We start from the raw sequence: 25,992 nt of genomic DNA, 5'->3' as shown, positions 1-25,992 counted from the left end.
TTAATCAACAAAGGAATAATCCTTATTCCAATACATACAACCCCGGTTGGCGAAACCATCCAAATTTTTCATGGAGCAACACTCAGAATGTGCAGAGACCACCACCTGGTTTTCCGGCTCAAGAGAAGAAAATAAATTTGGAAGATGCGCTTACTCAATTGACTATGTCTACCACCCAATTCATGACTGAAACAAAAACTCAATTTCAGAATCAGCAAGCTTCTATTCAGAATTAGAGGTGCAAGTTGGCCAATTAGCTAATGTTATAAGTGGAAGAAACCATGGAGTATTTCCAAGCCAACCTGAAGTTAACCCGAAAAATCAAGAACAAGCAAAGGCAATCACTCTTCGTAAAGGGAAGCAAGTAAATACAGCGGTCGACTTGGAACAAGAAGCATTAGAGAAAGAAAAAGAAGCTAAGAAGTCTGCGGCGGAAAGGGGGCATGCATTTTCACCACCAATCACCACCACAGAAAAATCCCAAGAAGAAGAAAATTCTATACCAATTCCTTCTCCTCAATTGAAGCCATATGTCCCACAAATCCCTTTTCCGCAGAGGTTGAGAAAAAATAAAGTTGATGGGCAGTTTGCAAAATTCTTGGAGATGTTCAGAAAGTTACATATCAACATTCCTTTTGCTGAAGCTTTGGAACAAATGCCAAGTTATGCAAAATTCATGAAAGACATTCTCTCCAAGAAGAGGAAGTTTGGAGAGCACGAGAAAATCCAACTGACAGAAGATTGTAGTGCCATCCTACAACGGAAGCTTCCACCAAAGCAAAAAGATAGAGGGAGTTTTAAAATTCCATGCACTATTGGAAATAATTTCTTTGAAAGAGCTTTATGTGATTTGGGTTCTAGCATTAACTTACTACCTTTATCTGTTGCTAAAAAGATTGGTATTGGTGAAATTAAACACACTACTGTTTCTTTGCAGATGGCGGACAGGTCAATCACATACCCAGATGGAATTATAGAAGATGTTCTAGTAAAGGTTGATACACTCATATTTCCAGCGGATTTTCTGGTTTTGGATATGGAAGAAGATTCTGACACACAGCTAATTTTGGGCCGCCCATTCCTGATTACTTCACGCACTCTGATTGACGTAGAAGAAGGGTTACTAACTATGAGAGTTGGGAATGAAAATGCGACATTCAAAGTTTTTGAGGCAATTAAATTTCAAAGAGAAGCAGAGGATTGTTTTCGCATGGAATTAGTTGATGAAATTGCTTCAGACACATTTGAAAAGGAGAATCCACACCATCCATTGGAATCTACATTGGTCCATGCTGCTACCTCCCAAGATGACAACCCCATGGTTGCTGAATATGCCTTACATTTGGATGCATCACAACCATACCACCCAAGGCGAAGGAATCAGTTCGAACCACTAGGAGCGGCACCTCCTAAGGCTGCACCTTCGGTGATTGCTACACCCACACTTACTCTGAAGCCATTGCCAACACATTTGAGGTATGCTTATTTGGGAACTTCTGAAACTTTACCAGTTATTATTGCTGCAAATTTGAGTGAAACTGAAGAAGAAAAAGTATTACGGGTTTTGAGAAAACATAAAACTGCAATTGGGTGGACAATCGCTGACATCAAGGGTATTAGCCCTTCTATGTGTATGCACCGAATACTAATGGAAGAGGAACATAAGCCATCAGCGGAGCATCAACGTCGATTGAATCCCGACATGAAGGAAGTGGTTCGTACAGAGGTATTAAAATTGCTTGATGCAGGTATTATTTACCCTATATCTGACAGTAGTTGGGTGAGTCCTACACAGGTTGTGCCAAAGAAAGGAGGGATGACTGTTGTAAAAAATGACAATAATGAGTTAGTTCCAACAATAACTGTTACAGGATGGAGAGTCTGCATAGATTACAGGAAATTGAATTCTGCAACCAGAAAAGATCACTTCCCGCTGCCTTTTATTGATCAGATGCTAGAAAGACTTGTTGGGCATGCCTATTACTGTTTCCTAGATGGATACTCAGGATATAATCAAATTCCTATCACGCCTGAAGACCAAGAAAAAACGACCTTCACATGTCCATTTGGCACTTTTGCCTATCGTCGTATGCCTTTTGGGTTATGTAACGCTCCTGCCACTTTTCAACGTTGCATGATGAGCATTTTCTCGGACATGGTGGAGCGATTTATTGAGGTATTTATGGATGATTTCTCTGTTTTCGGTTCATCTTTTGATTCTTGTTTGGATAATTTGGCATTGGTGTTGGCAAGATGTGAAGAAACCAATTTAGTTCTCAATTGGGAAAAATGCCATTTTATGGTACAAGAAGGAATTGTGTTGGGGCATAAAATTTCAGCAAGAGGTATTAAGGTTGACCGTGCAAAAATTGAGACCATAGAAAAGCTGCCACCCCCTTCTACAGTGAAAGGAATTCGAAGCTTCCTGGGACATGCTGGGTTTTATCGTCGATTTATAAAGGATTTCTCTAAAATTACAAAGCCTATGAATTCAACTTTGATTCAGACTGTTTGGAGGCATTTAATTTATTGAAGACAAAGCTCACCACTGCACCAGTCATTATGGCACCTGATTGGGAATTAACATTCGAGATTATGTGTGATGCAAGTGATTATGCTATTGGAGCCGTCTTGGGTCAAAGGAAGAATAAATTACTACATGTAATTCACTATGCAAGTCGTACATTGAATGATGCCCAACTTAACTATGCCACTACGGAAAAGGAATTGTTAGCAGTGGTATTCGCATTGGATAAATTTCGTTCTTACCTATTGGGTGCGAAGGTAATTGTATATACGGATCATGCAGCTTTGAAATTTTTGCTTGCCAAGAAGGAAGCAAAACCAAGACTAATTCGATGGGTTTTATTACTTCAAGAGTTTGATATTGAAATTCGAGATAAAAAAGGGTCTGAGAATGTGGTGGCCGACCACCTCTCTCGGCTAGTCTGTGAGGATGAAGTTATAGAAGATGTTGGGCCTATCCTAGAGACATTCCCGGATGAGCAATTATTTTCCATCTACTCTGAGAAAGAATTCATCACTCCCTGGTATGCAGATTTTGTGAATTACCTAGCTTGTGGTATTCTTCCCCCTAATATGTCTTTTTATCAGAAAAAGAAATCCTATCATTGGTTAAACATTATTATTGGGATGATCCATATTTGTGGAAGCATGGTCCTGACCAAGTTATACGAAGATGTGTACCTGAGACAGAGATGGCTGACATATTATTGCATTGTCATACTTTGGCATGTGGAGGCCATTATGGTGCTTCCAAGACTACGGCCAAGGTTCTACAATCTGGATTTTTCTGGCCTACTTTGTTTAAAGATGCTCAAGACTTTGTTGCAAGGTGTGATCCTTGCCAACGTACAGGAAATATCTCTAGTCGAAACCAAATGCCCTTGAATAATATTTTGGAGGTGGAATTGTTTGATGTTTGGGGTATTGACTTCATGGGTCCGTTTCCAGCATCATATGGGAATTTGTATATTTTGGTTGCAGTGGATTATGTATCCAAATGGGTCGAAGCAGCTGCCCTACCCACGAATGACGCCAAGGTTGTGGTCAGATTTTTACGAAAGAATATTTTTACAAGATTTGGAGTCCCTCGTGCAATTATTAGTGATGGAGGTACGCATTTTTGCAATCGTCAATTTAACTCCCTTCTTGCAAAATATGGCATCACCCATAAAGTGTCTACTCCCTACCATCCGCAAACTAGTGGGCAAGTTGACGTTTCGAATAGGGAATTGAAGAAAATCTTGGAAAAGACGGTGAGTGCCTCTAGGAAAGATTGGTCATTAAAATTGGATGATGCACTATGGGCTTATAGAACGGCGTTCAAAGCGCCAATTGGGATGTCACCATATAGACTGGTTTTTGGGAAAGCATGCCACCTTCCGGTGGAATTGGAGCATAAAGCGTTTTGGGCTATTAAAACGCTCAATTTTGACATGAGAAGAGGAAGTTACAATTGAATGAGCTAGAAGAACTTCGAAATGAATCGTATGAGAATGCGAAGATTTACAAGGACCGTACAAAGAAGTGGCATGACAAGCACATCTTGAAGAAGGAATTTTATGTGGGTCAAAGCGTTCTCCTCTACAACTCACGGTTGAAACTTTTTCCTGGGAAACTTCGCTCTCGTTGGTTTGGGCCATTCACGGTGTTAACAGTGTATCCTTATGGGACAGTTGAAATCAAGAATGATCGTGACGGTACAACTTTCAAAGTTAATGGCCATCGACTCAAACCTTATGTGGCAGCTGCATTTCTTGAGGAGGAAACCACTATCCTCCTCGATGACCCCAAGTAAACGCACCCTAAAGTCGGGCTATTGACTCTAAACTAAGCGCTTGTTGGGAGGCAACCCAACTAGGTACCTTCGTTCCTTATCTTTTTAATTTTCGTTTGTGTGTTTCCCATGTTCATTGCTTTTACTATTATTTGTCCTTACTTTCATTTTCTTTTTAAACATTGAGGACAATGTTTCGTTTAGGTTTGAGGTGGGTAACATTCGTTTTATTTTTAATTTTTTCGTTTTTAGTCTTTTTCGAGTCATGCAAAACATTGGTGTTTATGTTTCGATAATACTGTTTTAATCTGTGATGGATTTGAAGATTTGGCCCACGTTGCCTTCTTCATTTTTTTGTGCTGAATCCATCCATATAAGGCTTGTAATTTTCTGACTTTTTGTTTGGAAGTTACAGCTGTTTTTCTGAACAGGGGTCTGGAACTGAAATTTTTCTGTGATTCTGTACTGTGTTTTGTTTTTAACGTCAGTTTTCATGAAGTTCTATTCTGTTTTCTGGTATTTGGTCTGAGGAAAAGTTGTGCGCTTGTTTGTCTATTTTCTGAGCATATAAGGCTTGTCAAAAATCCATGCAGTACTTTAAGAGATAATTGTTGAAAACTGATCTGAGGTCAAAATTGAAAAGAAGCAGTTTTTCCGAAATATAAATTCCAGTTAAAGCTATTACTTTTTCTTGCTAATAGAGATGTATATGTCATGTTTTGATCATGAATGCTTTACTAAAGTGTTGCCATAAATGGTTATTGCATTATAATCTTTGCACTTCACAATACCATACTCGTAATGTTTTGGTGGACAAGGTTGCTATGCTCGAATGACTACGGAATATTAGTGGAGACTACCTTTTTGAGATAATTGAGCCAAAAGCCATTCTTTGAGAGGGGTTTTATTGTTTCCACTCTTAAACACTCTTCGATTTTATTCTTAATTAGATTGCTCTCATTAGGTTTGTGTTGGATACTAAAGAATTTTCTTATTTTTGTAGGTACGTCGCTTCCAAGTTGGATGGACCATAAGAGATGATGTTAGGCTATGCATGTTTTCACCCTCTAAAAGACGTTTCATCCTACCCCTTTGTGTGCGTCATTAACCCCTTTGTAACCAAATACTTAGCCCTTCCGTCATCACCCCCACTATCTTTTAACCTATATAACCCGTTTCTAAGCCATACCTTACAGCTTAGGATGTGCCAAAGTAATGAAAATAAGAAGGTTGAGCTCTACACCAAAGAATTGGCGTGTACCGAGGTGTTTGTGCAAAATTGCAAGAAGAAAAAAAAAAGTATAAGAAAAGAAAAGAAAATATTTTGCAAATCAAAACAATAAAAGTTCAAAATCACTCCAAATGGAGTAGAAAATATGCACAATCCCTGGACGCTGAGTGGTATAAAAAGTTCAAAAAGAGCTGTCCGTGTATGCAATCGTGAATAATACTTTGGTATGTTCTAAGTTTTTGTTATTCCTTTCCGTTCCTTCTTAACCTGAACCTGGCTTTTCATTACAACCAAAGTAGAAGACCTAACTGATCTTTTGGGAAATCTTGCTTGGAGGAGAGCTATGTACTCTAGTTCTTAGTATTCAATTTTTTTCATGAGACATTATTTTCAGAAATTGCCATTCTTCAAGCTAAGCATATGTGTTAATATTTGATTTCCATTACATAACTTCATACACATATGTGACATTTGAGTGTAAGCCTAGGATTCTGAGAGAAAAATTATAGAGTGATATCCGGTGAGGATTAGAGTCAAGGCGAAATAATTCCATGGCATTCGTTTGTGGTTATCTTTAAACTTTGATGTTATGAATTTCTGGTGTTACACATTACACTATGATGCAATTTACTCAAAGTGGCATAGCTTTAGTGATGCAAATATGATTGGCATGCATTGGTTTTTATTAGTTTTTTTAAAGTGGTGTCTTTAGCTCTTTTGTTTTGTAGTAAAACGTTTGTGGGTATCGTAACTGGTAAACCCTCAGGAGACACAACTCCTCCTACTAGGGACACCTAGAGGTTTAATGGCTTGTGGCACATGCTAAGTCCCATCGAGTTTACCTGCGAAAGTGGTTTAGTTAGTTTTTTGTTTTGTTTTGTTTTTGTTTTTGTTTCTAATTTTGCTCGAGGACTAGCAAAAGATAGGTTTGAGGTAGTTTGATAGATTCATATTTTGCATATATAATCTACCTTTATTTGCATTGTTTTCATGTGAAATTGGTTAGTTTAATGTGCTTGGTGGAGATTTTGTAGGAAATCATACTTAGCAAGGCTTTGGAGCAAAAACTATAATTTTGGAAGCTTAAGGGATCAAAATGGGTGGAATTATCATCTCAACAAAATCTCAAGAAGTCACTATGTCATTTCATCAAACACCTGGAGTGCATCTGTGCAAGTGTGCAAGTGTCAATTTATATCCACAACTGGTCTCAGTGACCAGCACCAGAAAGATTGAGTTAGAGAAGCTTACCATCACATCACTGCCTTTCTCATGAAGAAGAACCCATTGTGAATTGCTGAAATGGTGGTTGCATCATTTGAGCAATTGCAAGAGATGCTAGATGACAAAATAATGAAATGGTCTGAAAGGAAAGAAAGCAACATGAATGAATTGCACTATTGCCAACGTAAAAGGCTGGCTTAACAATTGTGAAACAATTGTTGGTTACCTTTTTTTTTGTTGAGCCACCACCTTCAGCTACTTTTGGAGCAAAGCATGGGTATTGGCTGAACACTTGACATACTTTCCTATTTTTCCCTTAAAACCCCAAAGCCAATTCCCTCTATTTTTTGAAGCTGCATGTTACTCTTCCTTTTGAGAATAGGTATTGTTTTTTTAATACATTCCTATTTTTCCTTTCCTTCCTAAATAAATATTATCTTCCTTATTTTTGGAGGAGTCCCTTGGCCTATAAATACAAAGCTTTAACCTAATAGCCAGATCATCTTTTTTTCCACCATCGTCTTCTCTACCATATTTTTCCACCAACTTTCAGTCAACCAGAGAAATATCAGAGAGAGCCAAGAATTTGTTGCTGCTTTATTTGAGGAGCTTTTGAAGGTGTTCCTGTGAAGATTTTGAAGATCAAGTCCATCGGCCAAATTGGTTTTATGACAATAATTCTCTTGTTTATATTTTCTTTTGTCATGAACTAATTTCCCTCGCTAGGGCTACGATGTAGCCCAACCTTGAATACTTAATTTCTATCGTTATATTAATTTCTGCTTATTATCTCATGTTGAGTATTTGTTACTGTTCTTAATGATTTAAATATTTAGCTAATATTTAATTGATGATCCAAGCGGAGACCGAGAGGAGATGTTTGGTGTTTGCTTCTTGTAACAAATACCATGACTTGAATGAGTGCCCGAGAGGGACTAACATGACTCATGCAGTTTTCTTGTAGGTTCTCATAGAACGTAATGGGTTCTTGGTTTTCTAAATCCGTTGCTCGAGAGAGAATGAGTTGTTAATTGAGAATACTTTTGGTTGAGCCCGAAAGGGGATATCGAATGAATTAGGAGAAACCAACTGTCAACATGGATAGTAATTAGGGTTAATTGGCTATAAGAATTAAGTAGAATTGGTTATGGTGAAGTCGGATGCTCTAGTGTCTCATCATCTTAATTTTCTATCTTTAATTAAATTGTTATTTTTCATACTTGTTTTAGTTTTCTTAAAATTAATCAATTTTCTTAATCAACTGTTCAAATAGACTTATGCATTAATCATAATTGGTAGTTAATAGGAAATTACAGTCTTCGTGGGAACGACACTCTACTTATTTCTATATTACTTGTATGGATTGTGCGCTTGCAATAATTTCACAACAAACTTTTCCATGAAATTTGTAACGAAATAGATTATTATTCTGCTAGGTTGTTGAATTATGTCTATATTGAGGATTTATACGTTTGTGTTATTCTTACAGGTGGAAATTTGAGAATAACGTAAATTACAAGGGCACTCAATTGGATTTCCGTAGTAGTTGAGCCTACTTGTTTCCCATAGCAAGATAAAGGTAGGTAGTTAATGGTCCAACATTGAGTGTTAGATATGCTCAGGACTCCTCGCGGATTTTAAGGGGACAATTTGAGTGTTGGTCCAAATTTGGGAAAATTATGTGGTGCCTCAGCTGTACCAGTACAGCCGGCTATCCAACGGTTGAGGTTCCATGTTAAAAAAGGATGGCTGAGATTCAATGACTTAATGACCTGTTCAGCCTTTGTGATTCAGCATGTGAGTGGCATGTGAGGAAAGAGAAAGGCAGGTTTGGAGGAGAAGAAGACGCGCCGAGTCCGCTCCATCTGGTTTCCCAAATCGAACACAACATAGGGAACTAGAGGACTCTGTGAGACCCCATTTCCTGTCTACCTCAGTGAATACTGAATTTTCGGAGCAGTAGAGAGTCGGGCTTTAGCCCTTTCATCTGAAGTGAAGGGGGCTTACAGAAGTCACAGCACCAGAGGAAACTGTACATGAAGCCCATCCAATCCGTAGCGCCTCCAGGAGCTCTTCTCTGTGCTTGCCCAAATCCAATCCTTAGCAACTCCTGTCTATGCTTGGGCAAAACGCATCTGCAAGAAGGTAATGGTAATAGAATTGAGGTCCTCAACTCTTCTCTCTAGTTTCCCAAAACTGATATGCAGATACAAAATTGATGGTGGGTCCAACCTCCATGATGAAATGGTCACCAAATTGGAGGGATTTAAGTAATTTAGTATGGGCTGTTGGCATTGTCTGATATATAATTAAAATGTTGCAGGGGAATGGATTTGTAATAATAACGTGGTTGTAAATATTTTGAAGATCCTTGGGTGTTAACGACGAAATTTGAGGTGGTGGCAAAAGGAAGTGAAAGGAGGAGGCTTTGAAAGTATGGAAACATCAAGTAAGATTTCAAAGAACCCTATTTTCTGGTTTAGGACTTGAATGTATTTTGGGTACTGAGTTGATGCAATTGCATGTTTTTTGTTGCGAAACAGTTATACGTGGTGCAATTATTGACCTTAGTATGTGCAATAGCATGACATTATTCATTTGAGTTTTTTTTAAGAGAAAGTATGTTAGCACATAAAGTATAATGTAATTTCAGTTTGAAATTATGTTTCTCAGGCATGGAGAGGTCTGGTAAGATGGACAGGGGTGGAGAGACATCAAAGGGTGGTTGTAGTGATTCAGGGTATTTGGGTGGTTGTGAAAGGTCAAGTCACAGGGCACCGGCAACAGAGAGTGGGCATATGTCGGTCGCACATATGGTTAGTGAAAGTAGTGATGATAATGGTGTTGACATTATTGCACCGAGGAAAGAAGATGTTATGGGGAAAGAGTTTAAAACGATAGAATTAGCGGAAGAATATTATATAAGTTATGCAAAGGGCATTGGATTTAGCGTGAGAAAAGACAAATTAGTTCGAAATTCGGAAGGGAAAGTATGCAGGAGACGGTGGTGTTGTTCTAAAGAAGGTTTGAGAAATGAGAAGTTTAATGATCGATCAGATAGGATTCGACCACCGAAGCCAATTACAAGAGAGAATTGTTCTGCCCATTTTTGGGTGGGTTATGAGAAGAAAAGTGATGTTTACGTCGTTACGAATTTTGAACCACATCACAATCACCAACTAGTTACTCCACTTGAATCGCCATATCTCCGATGTAATCGTGTCGTTCGAAATTCTGATTTAGCACAAGCAGTGGGAATGCGAAGAGCATTGTTTAGAACATGTCAAACATATGAGTATATGGTCGACCAATGTGGTGGGTATTTAAATGTTGGTTTTCAAATAAAGGATCTGTACAATAAGTTGGATGCATCACGCAGGGAAATTTTGCTCGACGGTGACACAGAAGCTGCACTCTCTTACTTGAAAGCGAAAGGAGCAATGGATCCAGAATTCTTTTGTAAGTTCAGTGTTGACGAGGAAAATAGGCTTCGTAATTTGTTTTGGAGGGACTCTACTTCACTTTTGGATTACATTGCCTATGGCGATGTCCTCATATTTGACAGCACATACAAAACAAATGTTTATGACAAGCCCCTAGTGTTGTTTGTCGGTTCGAACAACTACCGTTCTACTGTAATGTTTGGTTGCGCATTATTGCAGGACGAGACATTTGAAACTTACAAGTGGTTATTGGAAACATTCATGGCATCCATGAAAGATAAGAAGCCAATATCAATATTGACGGATGGCGATGAGGCGATGCGTAAAGCTATTGATGATGTGTTTCCCATGTCTAACCATCGGTTGTGCTCATGGCATGTGTCAAGGAATGCACAAAATAACTTGAAGGATGATGAATTGCTTAGAAATTTTCAGGCATGTATTTGGGAACCATTTGCATTGGACGAGTTTGAGAAGAAATGGGAGGTTCTGAGGGAAAGAGCGAGTACTCCACAACAAAAAGAATGGTTGGAAATGATGTATGCAAAAAGAGACGCATGGGCTGAATCATGTCTGAGAGGACAGTTTTTCGGTGGTATGTGCACCACTCAACGCGTGGAGTCCATGAACAAGTATGTGAAAGATTACTTGAGGAAAGGCGTGAAGTTGTTTGAATGTATTCCAGCAATTGATAGGGCTATATTACGTCTTAGGAATACCACGGCGAAGGAAGGTTTCAATGCAAAGTACTCAACACCAGTCCTTAAAACCGGATTGACAAAACTCGAGCAACAAGCTTCTCTGATTTACACGCATAGGTGTTTTGTATTGGTACGTCATGAGATCGAAGCTTGTTCAGCACTCACCCATGATAATGTGATGCATAATTTTGGAGGTCGTGTATACGTATTGTCAAAATATGATGAACCGCATAATAATTGGACTTGTATTTACCACGGTGGGGAAAATATGCGGATAGAGTGTGGATGCCAGAAATATGAAAGTGAAGGGATCCCGTGTTGCCACCTATTTTATGTAATGAAGTGCGAGCACCTTACGGAAATTCCTCCCGCACTCATAATGAAGAGATGGACAAAGAATGGCCAAACTGATACATGTAGGGAATTTATCGGCAAAGGCGAAGACACGACCAACGAAGTTGTAGAAATGGCGAGGTATGGACATTTAAGTGCTATGTCAAACAAAGTTTGTTTTTGTGCATCGAAGAGTGCAGATGGTTATGCCATGTTGACGAATGAGTTTAGTAGATGGGAGGGAATTTGTGAAGGCTTACGGCAAAAGGAAGAACAGACAAGTCTGAAATTGGGTACTGGTGAGCAATGTCCTCCAAATATTGTGAAAGATCTAAATATCGTTAGGACAAAAGGCACTCAAGCAAGGCAGGGTGGAATGCGCAAGCGTCGACAATGTCATTTGTGTCACGGATATGGACATACAAAGCGTAATTGCTCTCAAAGAAATTTGCATCCAAGTAGACATGCAGGTGTGAATATCCCATCAGGTAGTGAAAGATATCAGTATACTTCTGATATCCGGCCGTTCCCGGACATTAGCTACAGTTATCCTAGTCAAACGGTTTCTCAATGCCATGGGAACTATGTGGTTAATTTGCCTGGTTCTGATAGTTTTTCTACTGCAGACCCAACCGGTTCTACCCCCAACAGTGACGATGGTTTCTCATTCGACAATGGGGAACCTAATTCCCTATGCACTAGTTCAACCCAAAACAATTGTAGTTTTCGAACTTGGTTTACATGTAACAATTAATATTATACATTCATTAATCAGCATTAATCAGCATACCGTTGTTAAGCTTTGTTGTTCTTTGGTATATACATTCATTAACCAGCATAGCGTTGTTAAACTTTATTCAGTTTGCACACAGGGGGTCGGTATTTGCATTTAACACATGCAATTGCATGACGATGCTGCAATGCAAGTCCTTCTGTGCGCAAACCCCTAATTGTTCGGAAAAATGAATCAGACTCTTTTGTACAGGCATAATTACACATGTTTTTTGAACTATAAATCGAAGGTCGAAATTAACCGAAATACGGAGCATGAGAAACGGTAATGGGCAATAAGGCGAACATATTATATTACAAAACGACCAATTATCGAAATTACGTTGTACTACACATTGTCATGTACCACAAATGACTTGAGGGTAGATCCCGAATTGTGTACAACACAATGTCATTAACCCTAATATTGAATAATAGACATAGGGTCATAATAAAGTCTGTGCTTGGTTTTGTTTGTCATTGCGCTATACATTAATCAGCATAGCGTTGTTAAGCTTTGTTCAGTTTGCACACAGGGGGTCGGTATTTGCCTTTAGCACATGCAATTGCATGACAATGCTGCAATGCAAGTCCTTCTGTGCGCAAACCCTTAATTGTTCAGAAAATTGAATCATACTCTTTTGTACAAGCATAATTACACCTGTTTTTTGAACTATAAATCGAAGGTCGAAATTAACCGAAATACGGAGCATGAGAAACGGTAATGTGCAATAAGGCGAACATATTATATTACAAAACAACCAATTATCGAAATTACGTTGTAATACACATTGTCCGGAAAAATAGCCATAACTAACTTACTTTTTCAAACAAATGGGCTATTTGTTCACGCAAATACAAGGGTTGCGTTCGTTGAGTAAAGTTGCCCATTCTGCGGAAAAATGGCCCCAACTAACTTACTTTCTCAAACAAACGGGCTATTTGTTCACACGAACGCAAGAGATTGTGTTCGTTGAGTAAAGTTGTCCGTTCCCAGAAAAATGGGCCCAACTAACTTACTTTTTCAAACAAACGAGCTATTTGTTCACGCGAACGCAGAGGTTGTGTTCGTTGAGTAAAGTTGGCCATTCCCCGGAAAAATGGGCCAAACTTTCAAACAAACGGGCTATTTGTTCACGTAAACGCAAGGGTTGCGTTTGTTGAATAAACTTGCATGTTCCACGAAAAATGGGCACAACTAACTTACTTTTTCAAACAAACGGGCTATTTGTTCACGCGAACGTTGGATTTGCGTTCGTTGAGTAAAGTTGTCCGTTTCCCGGAAAAATTGGTCAAACTAACTTACTTTTTCAAACAAACGGATTACTTGTTCACGTAAACGCAGGGGTTGCGTTTGTTGAATAAACTTGCATGTTCCACGAAAAATGGGCACAACTAACTTACTTTTTCAAACAAACGGGCTATTTGTTCACGTAAACGCAAGGGTTGCGTTCGTTGAGTAAAGTTGCCCGTTCCTCGAAAAAATGGGCCAAACTAACTTACTTTTTCAAACAAACGGGCTATTTGTTCATGCCAACGCAGGGGTTGCATTCGTTGAGTAAAGTTGTCCGTTTCCTAGAAAAATGGGCCCAACTAAATTACTTTTTCAAACAAACGGGCTATTTGTTCATGCGAACACAGGAGTTGCGTTCGTTGAGTAAAGTTGCCCGTTCCCTGAAAAAATGGGCCAAACTAACTTACTTTTTCAAACAAACGGGCTATTTATTCACATAAACGTAGGGGTTACGTTCGTTGAGTAAAGTTGCTCGTTCCCCGGAAAAATGAGCCCAACTAACTTACTTTTTCAAACAAACGGGCTATTTGTTCACGCGAACGCAATGGGTTGCATTCATTGAGTAAAGTTGTCCGTTCTCCGGAAAAATGGGCCCAACTAACCTACTTTTTCAGGAAAACAAGCTATTTGTTCACGCGAATGCAGGGGTTGCTTTCGTTGAGTAAAGTTCCCCGTTCCCTGAAAAAATGGCCAAACTAATTTACTTTTTCAAACAAACAGGCTATTTGTTCATGTAAACGCAGGGATTGCGTTCATTGAGTAAAGTTGCTCGTTTTTCGGAAAAATTGGCCCAATAACTTACTTTTTCAAACAAACAGGCTTTTTGTTCACGCGAACGCAATGGGTTGCGTTCGTGGAGTAAAGTTGTCCGTTTCCTAAAAAAATGGGCCCAACTAACTTACTTTTTCAAACAAACGGACTATTTGTTCACGCGAACGCAGGGGTTGCGTTTGTTAAGTAAAGTTGCCCGTTCCCCGAAAAAATAGGCCAAACTAACTTAATTTTTCAAACAAACGGGCTATAGAGGTTGCGTTTGTTGAGTAAAGTTGCCCATTCCCCGGAAAAATGGGTCCAACTAACTTAATTTTTCAAACAAACGGGCTATTTGTTCACGCGAACGCTGGGGTTGCGTTCGTTGAGTAAAGTTGCCCGTTCCCCGGAAAAATGGGCCAAAGAAACTTACTTTTTCAAACAAACGAGATGTTTATTCATGCGAATGCAAGGAGTGCGTTCGTAGAGTAAAGTTGCCCGTTCCTCAGGAAAATGGACCCCACTAACCTTCTTTTTCAAACAAACACACTATTTTTTCACGCGAACGCAAGGGTTGCGTTTGTTGAGTACGTTGTGTTCATTTGATAAAGTTAAATGTTGGGGTGTTCGGTAAGAAAAAAATAAGAGTTCATGAGAAAGAAGAAGACATGATTTTTTTATTTTTTATGTTGTTTTGTTTTGTGTTGAGTCGAAGAAATTATTATTATTATTTTTTAAAGAAAAAGCGTATGGGTGTGATATATAGTATTGTTAATTTAATTGGATCTTTCCCCTGATATTTTTCAGGTGCTTCTTTTTTAAAACTATTTAAAATGTGGTTCTTAAAATTTTTCATGTAAGCCTTGTACCAAGAGATATGCACTAGAAACCAACTCCACTAAATAAATTTTTGTGTCAATTTGTTGCACGTTGGAGTATATATACAGTTGTTATAATATTAATATAAATTATGTAAAATAAAAAAATTTAGGGGGTCCTCAAAAATCAGGGGCCCTGTGTATTGGCGCCACTTGCACTATTTCAGGGCCGTCCTTTTCTACTAGTTGGGTTAATCTTAACTATCTCATATATGAGAAGATAGTAGAGAGCTCAAGAGAGACCTATGTGCACCATGTTCAAACATGGCTTACAAACTGCTCGGGTTACGTAACTTGGTATGACTATTGTATCAATCTAGATGGTTGTTCCTCATTGTTTGAACCTCATTGGAGCTCTTCATTTATGTAGATGGACACTTATCTAAATTGTAATCCAATGTTAAAACAAACTATGGATTTATGCATGGTTTATTCATTCCAATCAACATTTTATTTTCAAACTTTTCATTAACACGCATTACATACCACTTATATTTCATCATACGTATATCTTATTATTAGTAAATTTTGAGTTTTATTTGTTCAATACATTCATTGATAATGTACATAACATTTATGAAAGTTTTATACCAAAATTATGTGTTTCAATACCTATATCTGTCTTCTTTTTTTCCCGATACCTAAGACGATAATAATATATCCCCCGAAATATCCGTAAATTGGAGGCCCTATATTATTTACATGGTTGATATTTTAATCCTTGGCCCACTCGAACCTTCCAAGGCAGAACCATATGTAGCCTTCTCTTTAAGGTTTAATTTCCTCCATTTATTAGCAATCTCTTCTTGTACCTAGAAAAAAAAATCTCATTAAAAGAGCCTTTTTAATAAAATAATTAATAAACTAACCCAATCCATTGCCATCTCTCACCTTATTGTCCAACTTTGCATTTGCCACTTTCCCCATTTTATGTCTTTTTTTTTTTTTTTTTGTAAATCATTTATTTTTAATCAAAAAACCATCATAATATTAAGCAACTACATTTCCGATTTTTAGATGTACGTGTAACTTACATGAAATTAAAAAATGCATCTCGGCCAACTCTTGATTGTTGCACATTACTGTCGACTTTGCGCTTTCCTTTTGTTGATCCCCTTTTTTGAGCTTCCATAACTTGCATAAATCAAGTACAAAACACTATCATGCAATTGTCTCTAGCGCCGAGAATTTGAATACTAATCCAAAGCCTAATACCCCCTAAACCCCGTAAACACCACAACATCACATTGCTTAATTAAAAAAATATGGCGACCTGGATTTGCATACAGTTGCTTAGTAATTGCATATACTGATATGCAATTGCTCGATACTACTTGCAAGTGCATCAGCCCTCGATTATAACATTGCATAGATAATGCACACAACCTACACATGCATTTCTCTATTGGGCCGAGATTCTGACTCATTTCAAATCCCAATCCAAATCTTAACGAAGCCTAACATTACACTTTCGGAACACTTTACTCCCTATAACAAATTATTCAAAAACACAGTCAAACCTACCTACCTACCACGAAATCACCTCACTTGCATAATTTGAAAACAAAACTATATACTGTAATTGCATTCAATGACTTGGATTTGCATACAGGCTATTAGTAATTGCATATAGAGATATGCAATTGCATGAACATTACAACCATGAATGTGAGATACCCACTTCACCTCACGACACTTTCAAAATGACAAACCCACTTCATCTCATGAATGTGAGAAACCTACTTCCCCTCTTGCCCCAAGTCATCACCACAAAATTTCAATTAACAATACCATAAAACAATGTTAACTTACCTTCATAAGGAACTAATACCAAATGCTTTCACAAGGGCTCGATTTCAGACGAGAGGAGTGCCAATAACCCACCAGTGACTGGAAAAACTGAATTCCAATTCCTATTATCAACCCAAAATGCTAACCCCTAAAATTTTCCCCAAAATTCAAACCCTAGAATAGGTGGTTTTTGACAATGATGTCAAAGAAGAGAGAGAGAGGTTGCAGAAAGGAGGAAGAAACTTTCTACAGAAGTGGAGTTGAAGAAAATGACTTTGAAGATTGTTTAGGCCCAAAAAAAAATCCACGCTTCGGCCCAAATAAATGCTCAGCCCAATGCAATACCTTACCGAAAAGAAACCCAATTTGGGCACGCGAAAGTTCGCCATATGCGCTTGTACACATACCACGCCAAGCAAATAAACAACGCGCCATGCTACAAGCTTAAGTGGGCCCAAGCCACGCAAGATGTCCGGGGCTTGCTTGAGTGGGTTGTGGTATGGAAGGTAATAGGTCGTCATGAGGCCCATTGATGGGACGAGAAATGGAGGTTCCAGGTTGCTTGGGAGCCTCGGAACCCAAGCCCATTTCTTAAGCCCAAATATATGGGTGAGCAAAAATGGAAAATAACCCAACCAAAATAACTCAACCAAAATTAGCCCAATCAAAGAATAGCCCAACCAAGAAGCCCATCATTCAACAAAAATAGCCCATTTACTTAGTGAACCTTGGCCCATACAATTGCCATAGATGAACCACAAGCTCCAGCACCTAGCTGGAATAGAAGCCACGAAAAGGAAGTTTGAAAGTTCATTGAATAAGGCTGCTGGGAAGTGCCAGCACATGGGAATGGATCAAGTTCCAAAACAAAACACCAGAGAAACCAAGGGATGTTAACATGCAAGCTGCCAGGAAGAGAGACACTCTTCAAACCAACATACACATCCCAACTCCTTCCCTATCAAAAATGGTTATAGGAAAGAGTGAGAAAGAAAGGAAGAAAATGGCTGGAAGTAGAAATCTTCTATTGAAGCAGCCGCAGGAAAGGAGGCCTTGAGCTCCAAAATCCCTGATTTTGTGCAAATAGATAGAGAAAAATCTCACTAAAACAGGAAAAGTCAAGAGAGGAAAGGAAAAGAGAAGGAAAACCTTGCTAAGTTGGGGAAGAAACCATTAGGGTTTCTTGGGGAATGAAGGTTTCCCGCAGCTATAAAAGGAGGTCCCCTCCACCTAGCAAAAACCAACCCAGGCTGAGAGAGCAAGCTCCCTCTCTTACTTGCAAAAATCCAGTAGCCCTATTCACTCTTCTTCTTCGTTCTTCTCTGTTAACAGACTATTTTCAGAGTCTGTCAAGCTGCCGGAAGAAGTAATGCCCTTCCTTTACCCCTTTTTAGCCAATATCATCCTGCAAACCTTGTCTCCCTCATCTTAAACACTCCCATTTCTCCCTAGGAAGCCTTATTTTCCTCTTTGGTGCTCAACTCATGCTGACCTTGCTCCCATGCCACAATCTCCTCATGCTAAGCTAAAACTTTATCTGTAAGCAAGCATAAATCACCTGTAAGCAGCCATCATTTTCGTTGGTGAAGGTAACCAGAACACTTCCTAAGGCTTTACTGCCCTTTCGAAGTGCTTTTGGGGCTTAATTTTCGAACTCAGGCACAGGGGCAATTCCAGTAATTTCCCCTTTACGGCAGCCCAACCCATTTGCAGCTGCCGGAAGAAAAAGACCCCCACAAAGATGATGAAGATTATCAGTTTGAAGTTGAAGCATACCACTTTGCGGAAGAAGAACGTCAACTAAGTGTGCATGTGAAATCGTTTACCTGTTCACCTTAGCAGCAGCTCGTGAAATCGTTTACTTGTTGACCAGGTCAGCTGGTTTCCCTTGTATTTTAAAAAAAGTCACGTGCTCGGCTGTACAGAAGGACTCTAATCAAATACACCAAAAATCTGACCAACAGAAGCTTTATATTTTGACTACCTAATAAATTTTTGTTCACACAACAGACCCCATCTTCCCTTTCAAGTTCTTAAAGTTGAGTTTAAACATATCAACACCGTCCAAGTATTTGGAATTCAAGCAAACACATACCAACATAAAGGGTACATAAATGATCTCCGGGTTTCTACATGGCATATCTTAAGAGACTGAAACGAGTGCTTCATACCAGGCACTAATGCTTGCAATACAGGCTTCAGATAACCAACAAATTACTGAAACATCGACTTGCTTGCCAAGTCCTGTGTGAAGTGAAGTTCCCACCACAATTAAATCATACACAATCAGAGGCCTCATGGGTATTTATATATACAATCAGATCAAGAGGCACTATAACAACCCAGCAGAAATGCAGAGTGGGAAAAGAAATACAAATTTGGAATAATTAATTTCTGGAATTGTTCAGTGAAAAAACTGAAACAACAATTCAAAATCACTAGTGATTAGCAATTTACAGCACCAAAAATCACCTCACTCACATCATATAAACATGATAACAAAATCCTTGATTTAATTACCAAAAAAGAGAAAATGAAAGCTGGTTGGCTGACTTAATAGAGATTACTTACTAACAATCATTACAGAACATAAAAATATAGGCGATAAAATTGGAGTTGTCTATCTTTTGGCACAAAAAGGGAAGACAAATCGATGTTTACCTAGAGCAGTAAGTTACTGAAAAGCAAAAATAGAGCAGTTCGTTAAGTACATAACTTTAATTTTCTAAATTCTTTAATCAACTGCACAATAATCTACCAAATTCTCATTTACAGCCAAATTGTAAATCACATATTAAATTTTAAAAGGAACAAATAAATGGCAAAACCCAAAATTTCATTTACAGCCACACCGGTCAAAATTCACACAAAAGAAGAATAAATTAAATAGAACCATCAATTACACATAACGAAAATCAACACCCGAACTTACCGAGATGGAGGAAGCAGCTGGAGAAGACGAAGTGGGTTTCTGGGTTTTGGCTGAAATCTGCTCCTCAGATGGAGAAGACGAAGTGGGGGGGAGCTTCTTCAGGCTGTAGAAAGCTGTGCAGCTGTGACTTCAACGAAATAGAGCTGTGGCTGTGCAAAGCTATGGAGGAGGAGATAGACGAAATCGAGTACGCATCCTAGGTTTTGAAGGAGCATGATTTTTTTTCCTTATTTTAACTGGTTAACCAAAATAACCAGTTTCAATTGTTTTACAAAAAAGCCCACGTGACTGCATGTGATCGGCTGTACCGGTACAGCCGATGCACCACAGACGAACTCCCAAATCTGAGCTCCTCTATTGAGTGGGCAACTCATGCGAAGCTCTGGGCCTTCTATAATTGAGGGGACAATCTGATTCACATGAGAGACCTCAGTCTGTGTCGAGTTAATTACATAGACTCAAAAGTCTCCGTCCGTCAACGTCAACGCATGTCAACTATTCCATCACTTTTGACCGGAGGGGCCCTTATTGTATCTCTCCTTTGCATCTTCTTATGGTAAAGTAAATTACACATGGGTGGCGAACTACTCCACAGAGAGAGAAGAAACACGTGCGAATTCATTTACACCATCCACCTTAAATTAAACAAAAATTCAGAATTAGAACAAAGGAAGGAAAAAATCAATTTTAAGGGGACCATTGGAATCAATTTTCTGGAGTGCTGCAGAAGGAAAAAAAAAACACAAAGAAAGAGGAAGACAAGTTACACTCAGATCATTTTTCGATGGCTTGCTTGGCATGCCTTCTTGCCTTGGCATTTGTTGCTGCTGAAGCACAACAGATGCAGTCGAATATAAGCCAAGGCTCTTCTTTAACAACCACCAACTCCACATGGCTGTCACGTTCTGGTCTATATGCCTTTGGATTTTACAGGCAAGGCGATGGCTATGCTGTTGGGATATTTCTTGCTGGAATTCCCCAAAAGACAGTCGTGTGGACTGCGAATCGAGATGATCCACCAGTCTCCAACAATGCCACCTTGCTCTTCACAGGTGACGGCCTTGCCTTGCCAACAGCAGAAGGCCAAAATTACTTGGTAAAATCTTCTGGCTCTGCTTCTTATGCTTCCATGCTCAATTCGGGTAATTTCGTGCTGTACAACTCTGGTCGGGAAATAGTATGGCAGAGCTTTGATCATCCAACCGACACCCTTTTGCCTGGTCAACGCCTTTTATCAGGAAACGAACTTTTCTCTGCGAAATCAGAAGCTGATCACTCAACGGGGATTTTCCGTCTCAAAATGCAAAATGATGGAAACCTTGTTCAGTACCCTGTAGATACTCCAGACACCAGTGTTTATGCTTTTTATTCATCTCTCACTGTTGGCCAGGGAGAGAATGTGACACTTAATTTTGGTGCTGATGGCCATCTCTACTTGCTTAACAGGAATGGTACGAATATTCGGAATATAACAGATGGAGGTCTTCCTACTGATGAAGGAAAACTTTATCTTATGAGAATTGATGTAGGTGGGATATTTCGTTTGTATTCACATGATTTGAAAAAGAATGCAATTTGGTCAGTTGAGTGGGAGTCCTCCAAGGATAAGTGTGTTCCTAAAGGCCTATGCGGATTGAATAGCTATTGTGTCTTAATTGATCTAGAGCCTGACTGTAAATGTCTTCCGAGATTCAAATCTGTCAACCAGGGAAATCAGACATTCGGGTGCGAGAGAAATTTTGTTGCGGATGCATGCATAAACAGGAATGAGAATTTCACTTACACCATGGAAGAGCTGGAAAGCACATGGGAAGATGATTCGTATATGAGTTTGAGATTATCAGACAAAGACGATTGCATACAAGGCTGTCTGGAGGATTGTGACTGTGAAGCTGTGTTTTTTGACGGTACAAACTGCAGAAAGCAAAGGCTTCCTTTGAGATTTGGTAGAAGAGACAAAGGAACTTCAGAGAGAGCTTTCATCAAGGTAGGTGTACCTACAAAACCAGATACAGATCCTAGAATTGTTCAACCAGGAAGCAAGAAAAAAGGTAGAACTGACATCCTCATTATTGGTCTTTCATTTACTGCTTTGATCCATTTTGTTGTTGATATCCGTGACTGTGTTGTGGAAACACAATGTCTGGGCATATATAAGAATGAGCGATGTGAATGGTGACTGTGAATTGAATGAGAGTGTGGCTCCACGACGATATGCTTATGAAGAGCTAGAAAAGATGACTAATAATTTCAAGGAAGAGATTGGTAGAGAAGCCTCGTCAATAGTTTATAAAGGGCTGATTTTGGGTAGCCAAAAGCCAGTTGCTGTCAAAAGAAAAGACTAGAGAAAGTTGCAGCTGAAGGGGAAACAGAATTTCAGACTGAGATCTAGTCCGTTTACTTGGGTATTGCCTTGACGGAGCTAAAAAGCTTTTGGTGTATGAGTACATGAGCAACGGCTCACTTGCAGATGTGCTCTTCACCCGTGAAAGGCAAAGTGTAACGAGAATAAATTTCAGGCACATTTACATAAGTATATATATACATGTCTACAATGAATATTGAAGAATTATCTCTTCACATTTGTGTTACTATGTGCAGCACATAAGTGGATATGGATCGGCACGGCTATTGGCGCTGCTCTATTGGTAATGGTGCTTTGCATCTCGAGCTATCTACTAAGGAGGAAACTATTTTCAGGTAGACTCTTTAAACATCTATGAAGGCTTTGGAAATTGTAAATTTTAATTTTCTTACAACATTAATCTAAACAGGGGAGACCAACCCGATGTCTGAGAATGAAATGCTTGAATGGATGGAATCTGATAGATCCACTGGCGACGTCAAGGGGCTTCAAAATGATGGAAAGATGGGAAATAATTTGACAATATTTAGCTACGCATCTGTCGTGGCTGCCACAACAAACTTCTCGGAAGAAAACAAGCTTGGACAGGGGGGCTTTGGACCTGTTTATAAGGTAATTAAGGTTTTAAATAAAAATGAGTGTCTTTGTATTAATAACTGAAAAATATAAACCTGATTAGTTGGTGCTATATTATGGATTATTAATGAAGGGCAAACTTGTGACGGGGCGAGAAATTGCTGTGAAGAGGCTTTCAAGATGTTCAGGGCAAGGAACTTCGGAGTTTAAGAATGAATTGATACTCATATCTGAACTCCAACATACAAACCTCGTTCACCTTTTTGGCTTCTGCATTCATGGGGAAGAGAGGATGTTAATCTATGCCTACATGCCAAACAAAAGTTTGGACTACTTTTTATTCGGTCGGCAATTGAGATTCTCGATCACTTTAATCTTAGTTACTTGATTTCTTCTATTCGAATAATCTGACTTTCCAGCTAATTTCATGGACAGATTCAACCAGAGCGATGCTACTAGATTGGACGAAGCGGTTCAACATAATTGAAGGAATCGCTCAAGGACTGCTTTACTTGCATAAATACTCAAGAATGAGAGTAATTCACAGAGATTTAAAAGCTAGTAACATACTACTTGATGAATATATGAAGCCCAAAATTTCTGATTTTGGTTTGGCGAGAATTTTTACACATAATGAACTTGAAGCAAATACTAATAGGATTGTTGGAACATAGTAAGTAGATCATACATTATAAATTATTATGCCTTTCACCACTTTGACATTGCTAAACCTGTACTTACAAACATATACTAAATATATTTGGTTTTTGTATGATACAGTGGTTACATGTCTCCCGAGTACGCTATGGAGGGGATTTTTTCGATAAAATCTGACGTCTATAGTTTCGGGGTGTTAGTGCTTGAAATCATTAGTGGTAGGAGAAATAGTAGCTTCTACATTGCTGATCACGTGCTCAATATAGTAGGATATGTATGTCTTACAAATCAAATTTACGATTAACATTTTCTTTTTTGAGTTGTGAACATATATATCATGAATCTTTCAACAACTTAATTAAATGAGTGCTATATTTTTTCAGGCATGGGAGTTATGGAAAGAAGGCAGGGGGCTAGAGCTAATGGATCCAACACTAAAGGATTCATGTACTGAAGATCAATTGTTAAGATGCTTCCAAGTTGGTCTGTTATGCGTGGAAGAAAATGCAGCTGATCGGCCCTCCATGTCTGACGTCGTATCTATGTTGACCACTGAAACAATTTCATTGCCATTACCTACAAGGCCAGCATTCATCACAATAAGAAATGTTATTGTGTCTGATATAAGTATAAGTAGAAGGGAGTTGCAAATTATATCAGTAAATGGCTTGTCTAATACCACAGTTGCTGGACGATAGAGGATTCGTCTATTAGCTAAACGATATCTTCGGGCCATAATTACAATGGTACCTTCATTTTGGAACATTGCTTGGCTTTTGTATATGTTGTATTCCCTGTGAAAGTAGATTTTCTTACGGATCATAGTTTTTTAATTGGCAATGTTGCGTATAGATTCACTAGGTATTTGATATATGACGTTTAATTGAGTTTTTATCATTTATAGCCGGAACTTAATTAACCACTCAGCACAACCACAATGATAGTTTGGTGAACACTTGTATTGTGGGTGTGCTCAGTGATTTGAGAGTGACCCTATATATGTCATTATTGGACCCCCAAAATTATATGAAAAATGGGAATATGGGGGAAAAAAAAAACCCTTAATTATTTTCATGTTCACTACAAAAAAATTTGAAATAGACGACGGGAAAACATCGTCGTCTTTTTCTTTTTCAAACAGTCATTAAATCGACAGCCATCTTTTTGAATGTCAAACTACGAAGGTAATTAACCGTCATCTATTACATGTAAAAACGACGGTTTTTAAAAGAACCGCCGTCTATTAGATGTAAAGACGATGGTTTGTTTACAAAAACCGTCGTTGTTTAGAGGTAAAGATCGTTAATTATAGGAATAAAGACGATGGTTTGTTTACAAAAACCGTCGTGGATTGTTTGTAAAGACGACGGTTGTTTATAAAAACCGTCATTAATTATATGTAAAGATGACGGTTTATTATAAAAACCATTGTCTAATAAGTTCCCAAGCTATTACATTTTAGTTCCTTTTGGTTGCCTATGATGCTATACAACGATTTTAATTAGATACTACTACAAAAAAGCAAAAAGACGACGGTAAATCACCGTCGTGTATTCGGTTTTTCAATGGTCGTGGAATCCACCGTCATCTTTTCCCTCATAAACCACGACGCTAAATCACCGTCATTGTTACAATATACAACGTCATCAACAAATACAAAACGACGTCTTTGTACTGCAAAAAGATCTAAAAAAGCAGTCGAGGATGAGAATAGATGACCAACTCTCTAAAAAAACCGTCGTTAAAAAGGAAAAATATGACACATATTAACAGAACAAGGCCGCAAGATAGACATACAACGACGAAAATTAAAATAAGACGCCGTTAAATATCATTTTCACGACAATAAAAAATATGACGTCTTTAAATACATTAGAAGACGACGTTATTGATACCTACTACGTCGCCTATATAAAAAGAGCCGTCGTAAAATAAATTTTCCACTTCGATTTTTCTATAAAAGATGACGTGGAAATAGATGTCAGTGTCATTATTTACGACGTATGTATTTATAGAGTAGACGTTGAACAACGAAACAACGTCGGTTACAAATATATGAGAGTCATATTACAAAATTTATACGTCCTATTTTCAGAAACAAACAACGACGATAAATATTAGACGTTGTTAAATAAAACAATGTCTAAAACAAATAAAAACAGACGTGTTTAGCCAGCTAAAGTTCTAAAAAATAGTCGAGGATGAGAATAGACGACCAACTCAAACAAATCACCGTCGTTAAAAAGGAAAAATATGACACATATTAAAAGAACAAGGCCACAAGATAGACATACAACGACGACAACTAAAACAATACGCCATCAAATATAATTTTCACGACAAGAAAAAATATGACGTCTTTAAATACATGAGAAGACGACGTTATTAAAATCTACTACGTCTCTTATTTACAAACAACCGTCGTGAAATAAATTATCCACTTCAATTTTTCTAAAAAAGATGACGTGGAAATAGTTGTCAGTGTCATTATTTACGACGTATGTATTTATATAGTTGACGTTGAATGCGAAACAACGTCGGTGGCATTTATGTAGTCGACGTTGTATTTATATGTATTCATTACTCACGACGCACTTAATAATATAGACGACGTTGAACTTCTAAACAACGTCGGTTCCAAATAAATGAGAGCCGTATTACAGAACATATAGACGGCGTTGATTATGATGAGAGCCGTATTACAAATAACGTCGTTTAATTGATATTAGACGGCGGTTATAATGAA

The 25,992-nt window shown here is 38.4% G+C and overlaps 2 protein-coding genes and 1 long non-coding RNA gene across 5 annotated transcripts; 2 read left to right on the top strand and 1 right to left on the bottom strand.

Annotated features, from left to right (window-relative positions):
• On the top strand, positions 8,992–11,986 carry LOC109949641 (protein FAR1-RELATED SEQUENCE 5-like). Its single transcript, XM_020565725.1, has 2 exons — positions 8,992–9,204; positions 9,429–11,986. The coding sequence occupies exons 1-2, from the start codon at positions 9,192–9,194 to the stop codon at positions 11,984–11,986; spliced, it is 2,571 nt and encodes an 856-aa protein (XP_020421314.1). The 5' UTR covers positions 8,992–9,191.
• On the bottom strand, positions 15,566–19,903 carry LOC109949896. 2 transcript variants are annotated; one of them, XR_002272220.1, is made up of 3 exons: positions 19,649–19,903; positions 15,960–16,059; positions 15,566–15,737 (listed from the first exon to the last, which is right to left on the bottom strand). It is a non-coding gene; the product is annotated as an uncharacterized LOC109949896 (long non-coding RNA). The 2 variants fall into 2 exon arrangements; XR_002272219.1 differs by lacking the exon at positions 15,566–15,737 and having other exon boundaries at positions 15,852–16,059.
• On the top strand, positions 20,114–24,086 carry LOC18775042 (G-type lectin S-receptor-like serine/threonine-protein kinase At1g11330). Of its 2 annotated transcripts, none has more exons than XM_020565179.1 (7): positions 20,114–21,699; positions 22,250–22,348; positions 22,423–22,625; positions 22,723–22,933; positions 23,025–23,262; positions 23,370–23,464; positions 23,630–23,795. In XM_020565179.1, the coding sequence occupies exons 1-7, from the start codon at positions 20,433–20,435 to the stop codon at positions 23,698–23,700; spliced, it is 2,184 nt and encodes a 727-aa protein (XP_020420768.1). In that variant the 5' UTR covers positions 20,114–20,432; the 3' UTR covers positions 23,701–23,795. The 2 variants fall into 2 exon arrangements, with proteins under 2 accessions (XP_020420768.1, XP_020420767.1); XM_020565178.1 differs by having other exon boundaries at positions 20,233–21,699; positions 23,370–23,520; positions 23,630–24,086.

Source organism: Prunus persica, chromosome G6, assembly GCF_000346465.2.
Source record: "Prunus persica cultivar Lovell chromosome G6, Prunus_persica_NCBIv2, whole genome shotgun sequence".
Lineage (NCBI taxonomy): Eukaryota > Viridiplantae > Streptophyta > Magnoliopsida > Rosales > Rosaceae > Prunus > Prunus persica.
The sequence above is the reverse complement of the archived record's forward strand: the minus strand, read 5'-3'. Positions and strand labels throughout refer to the sequence as shown.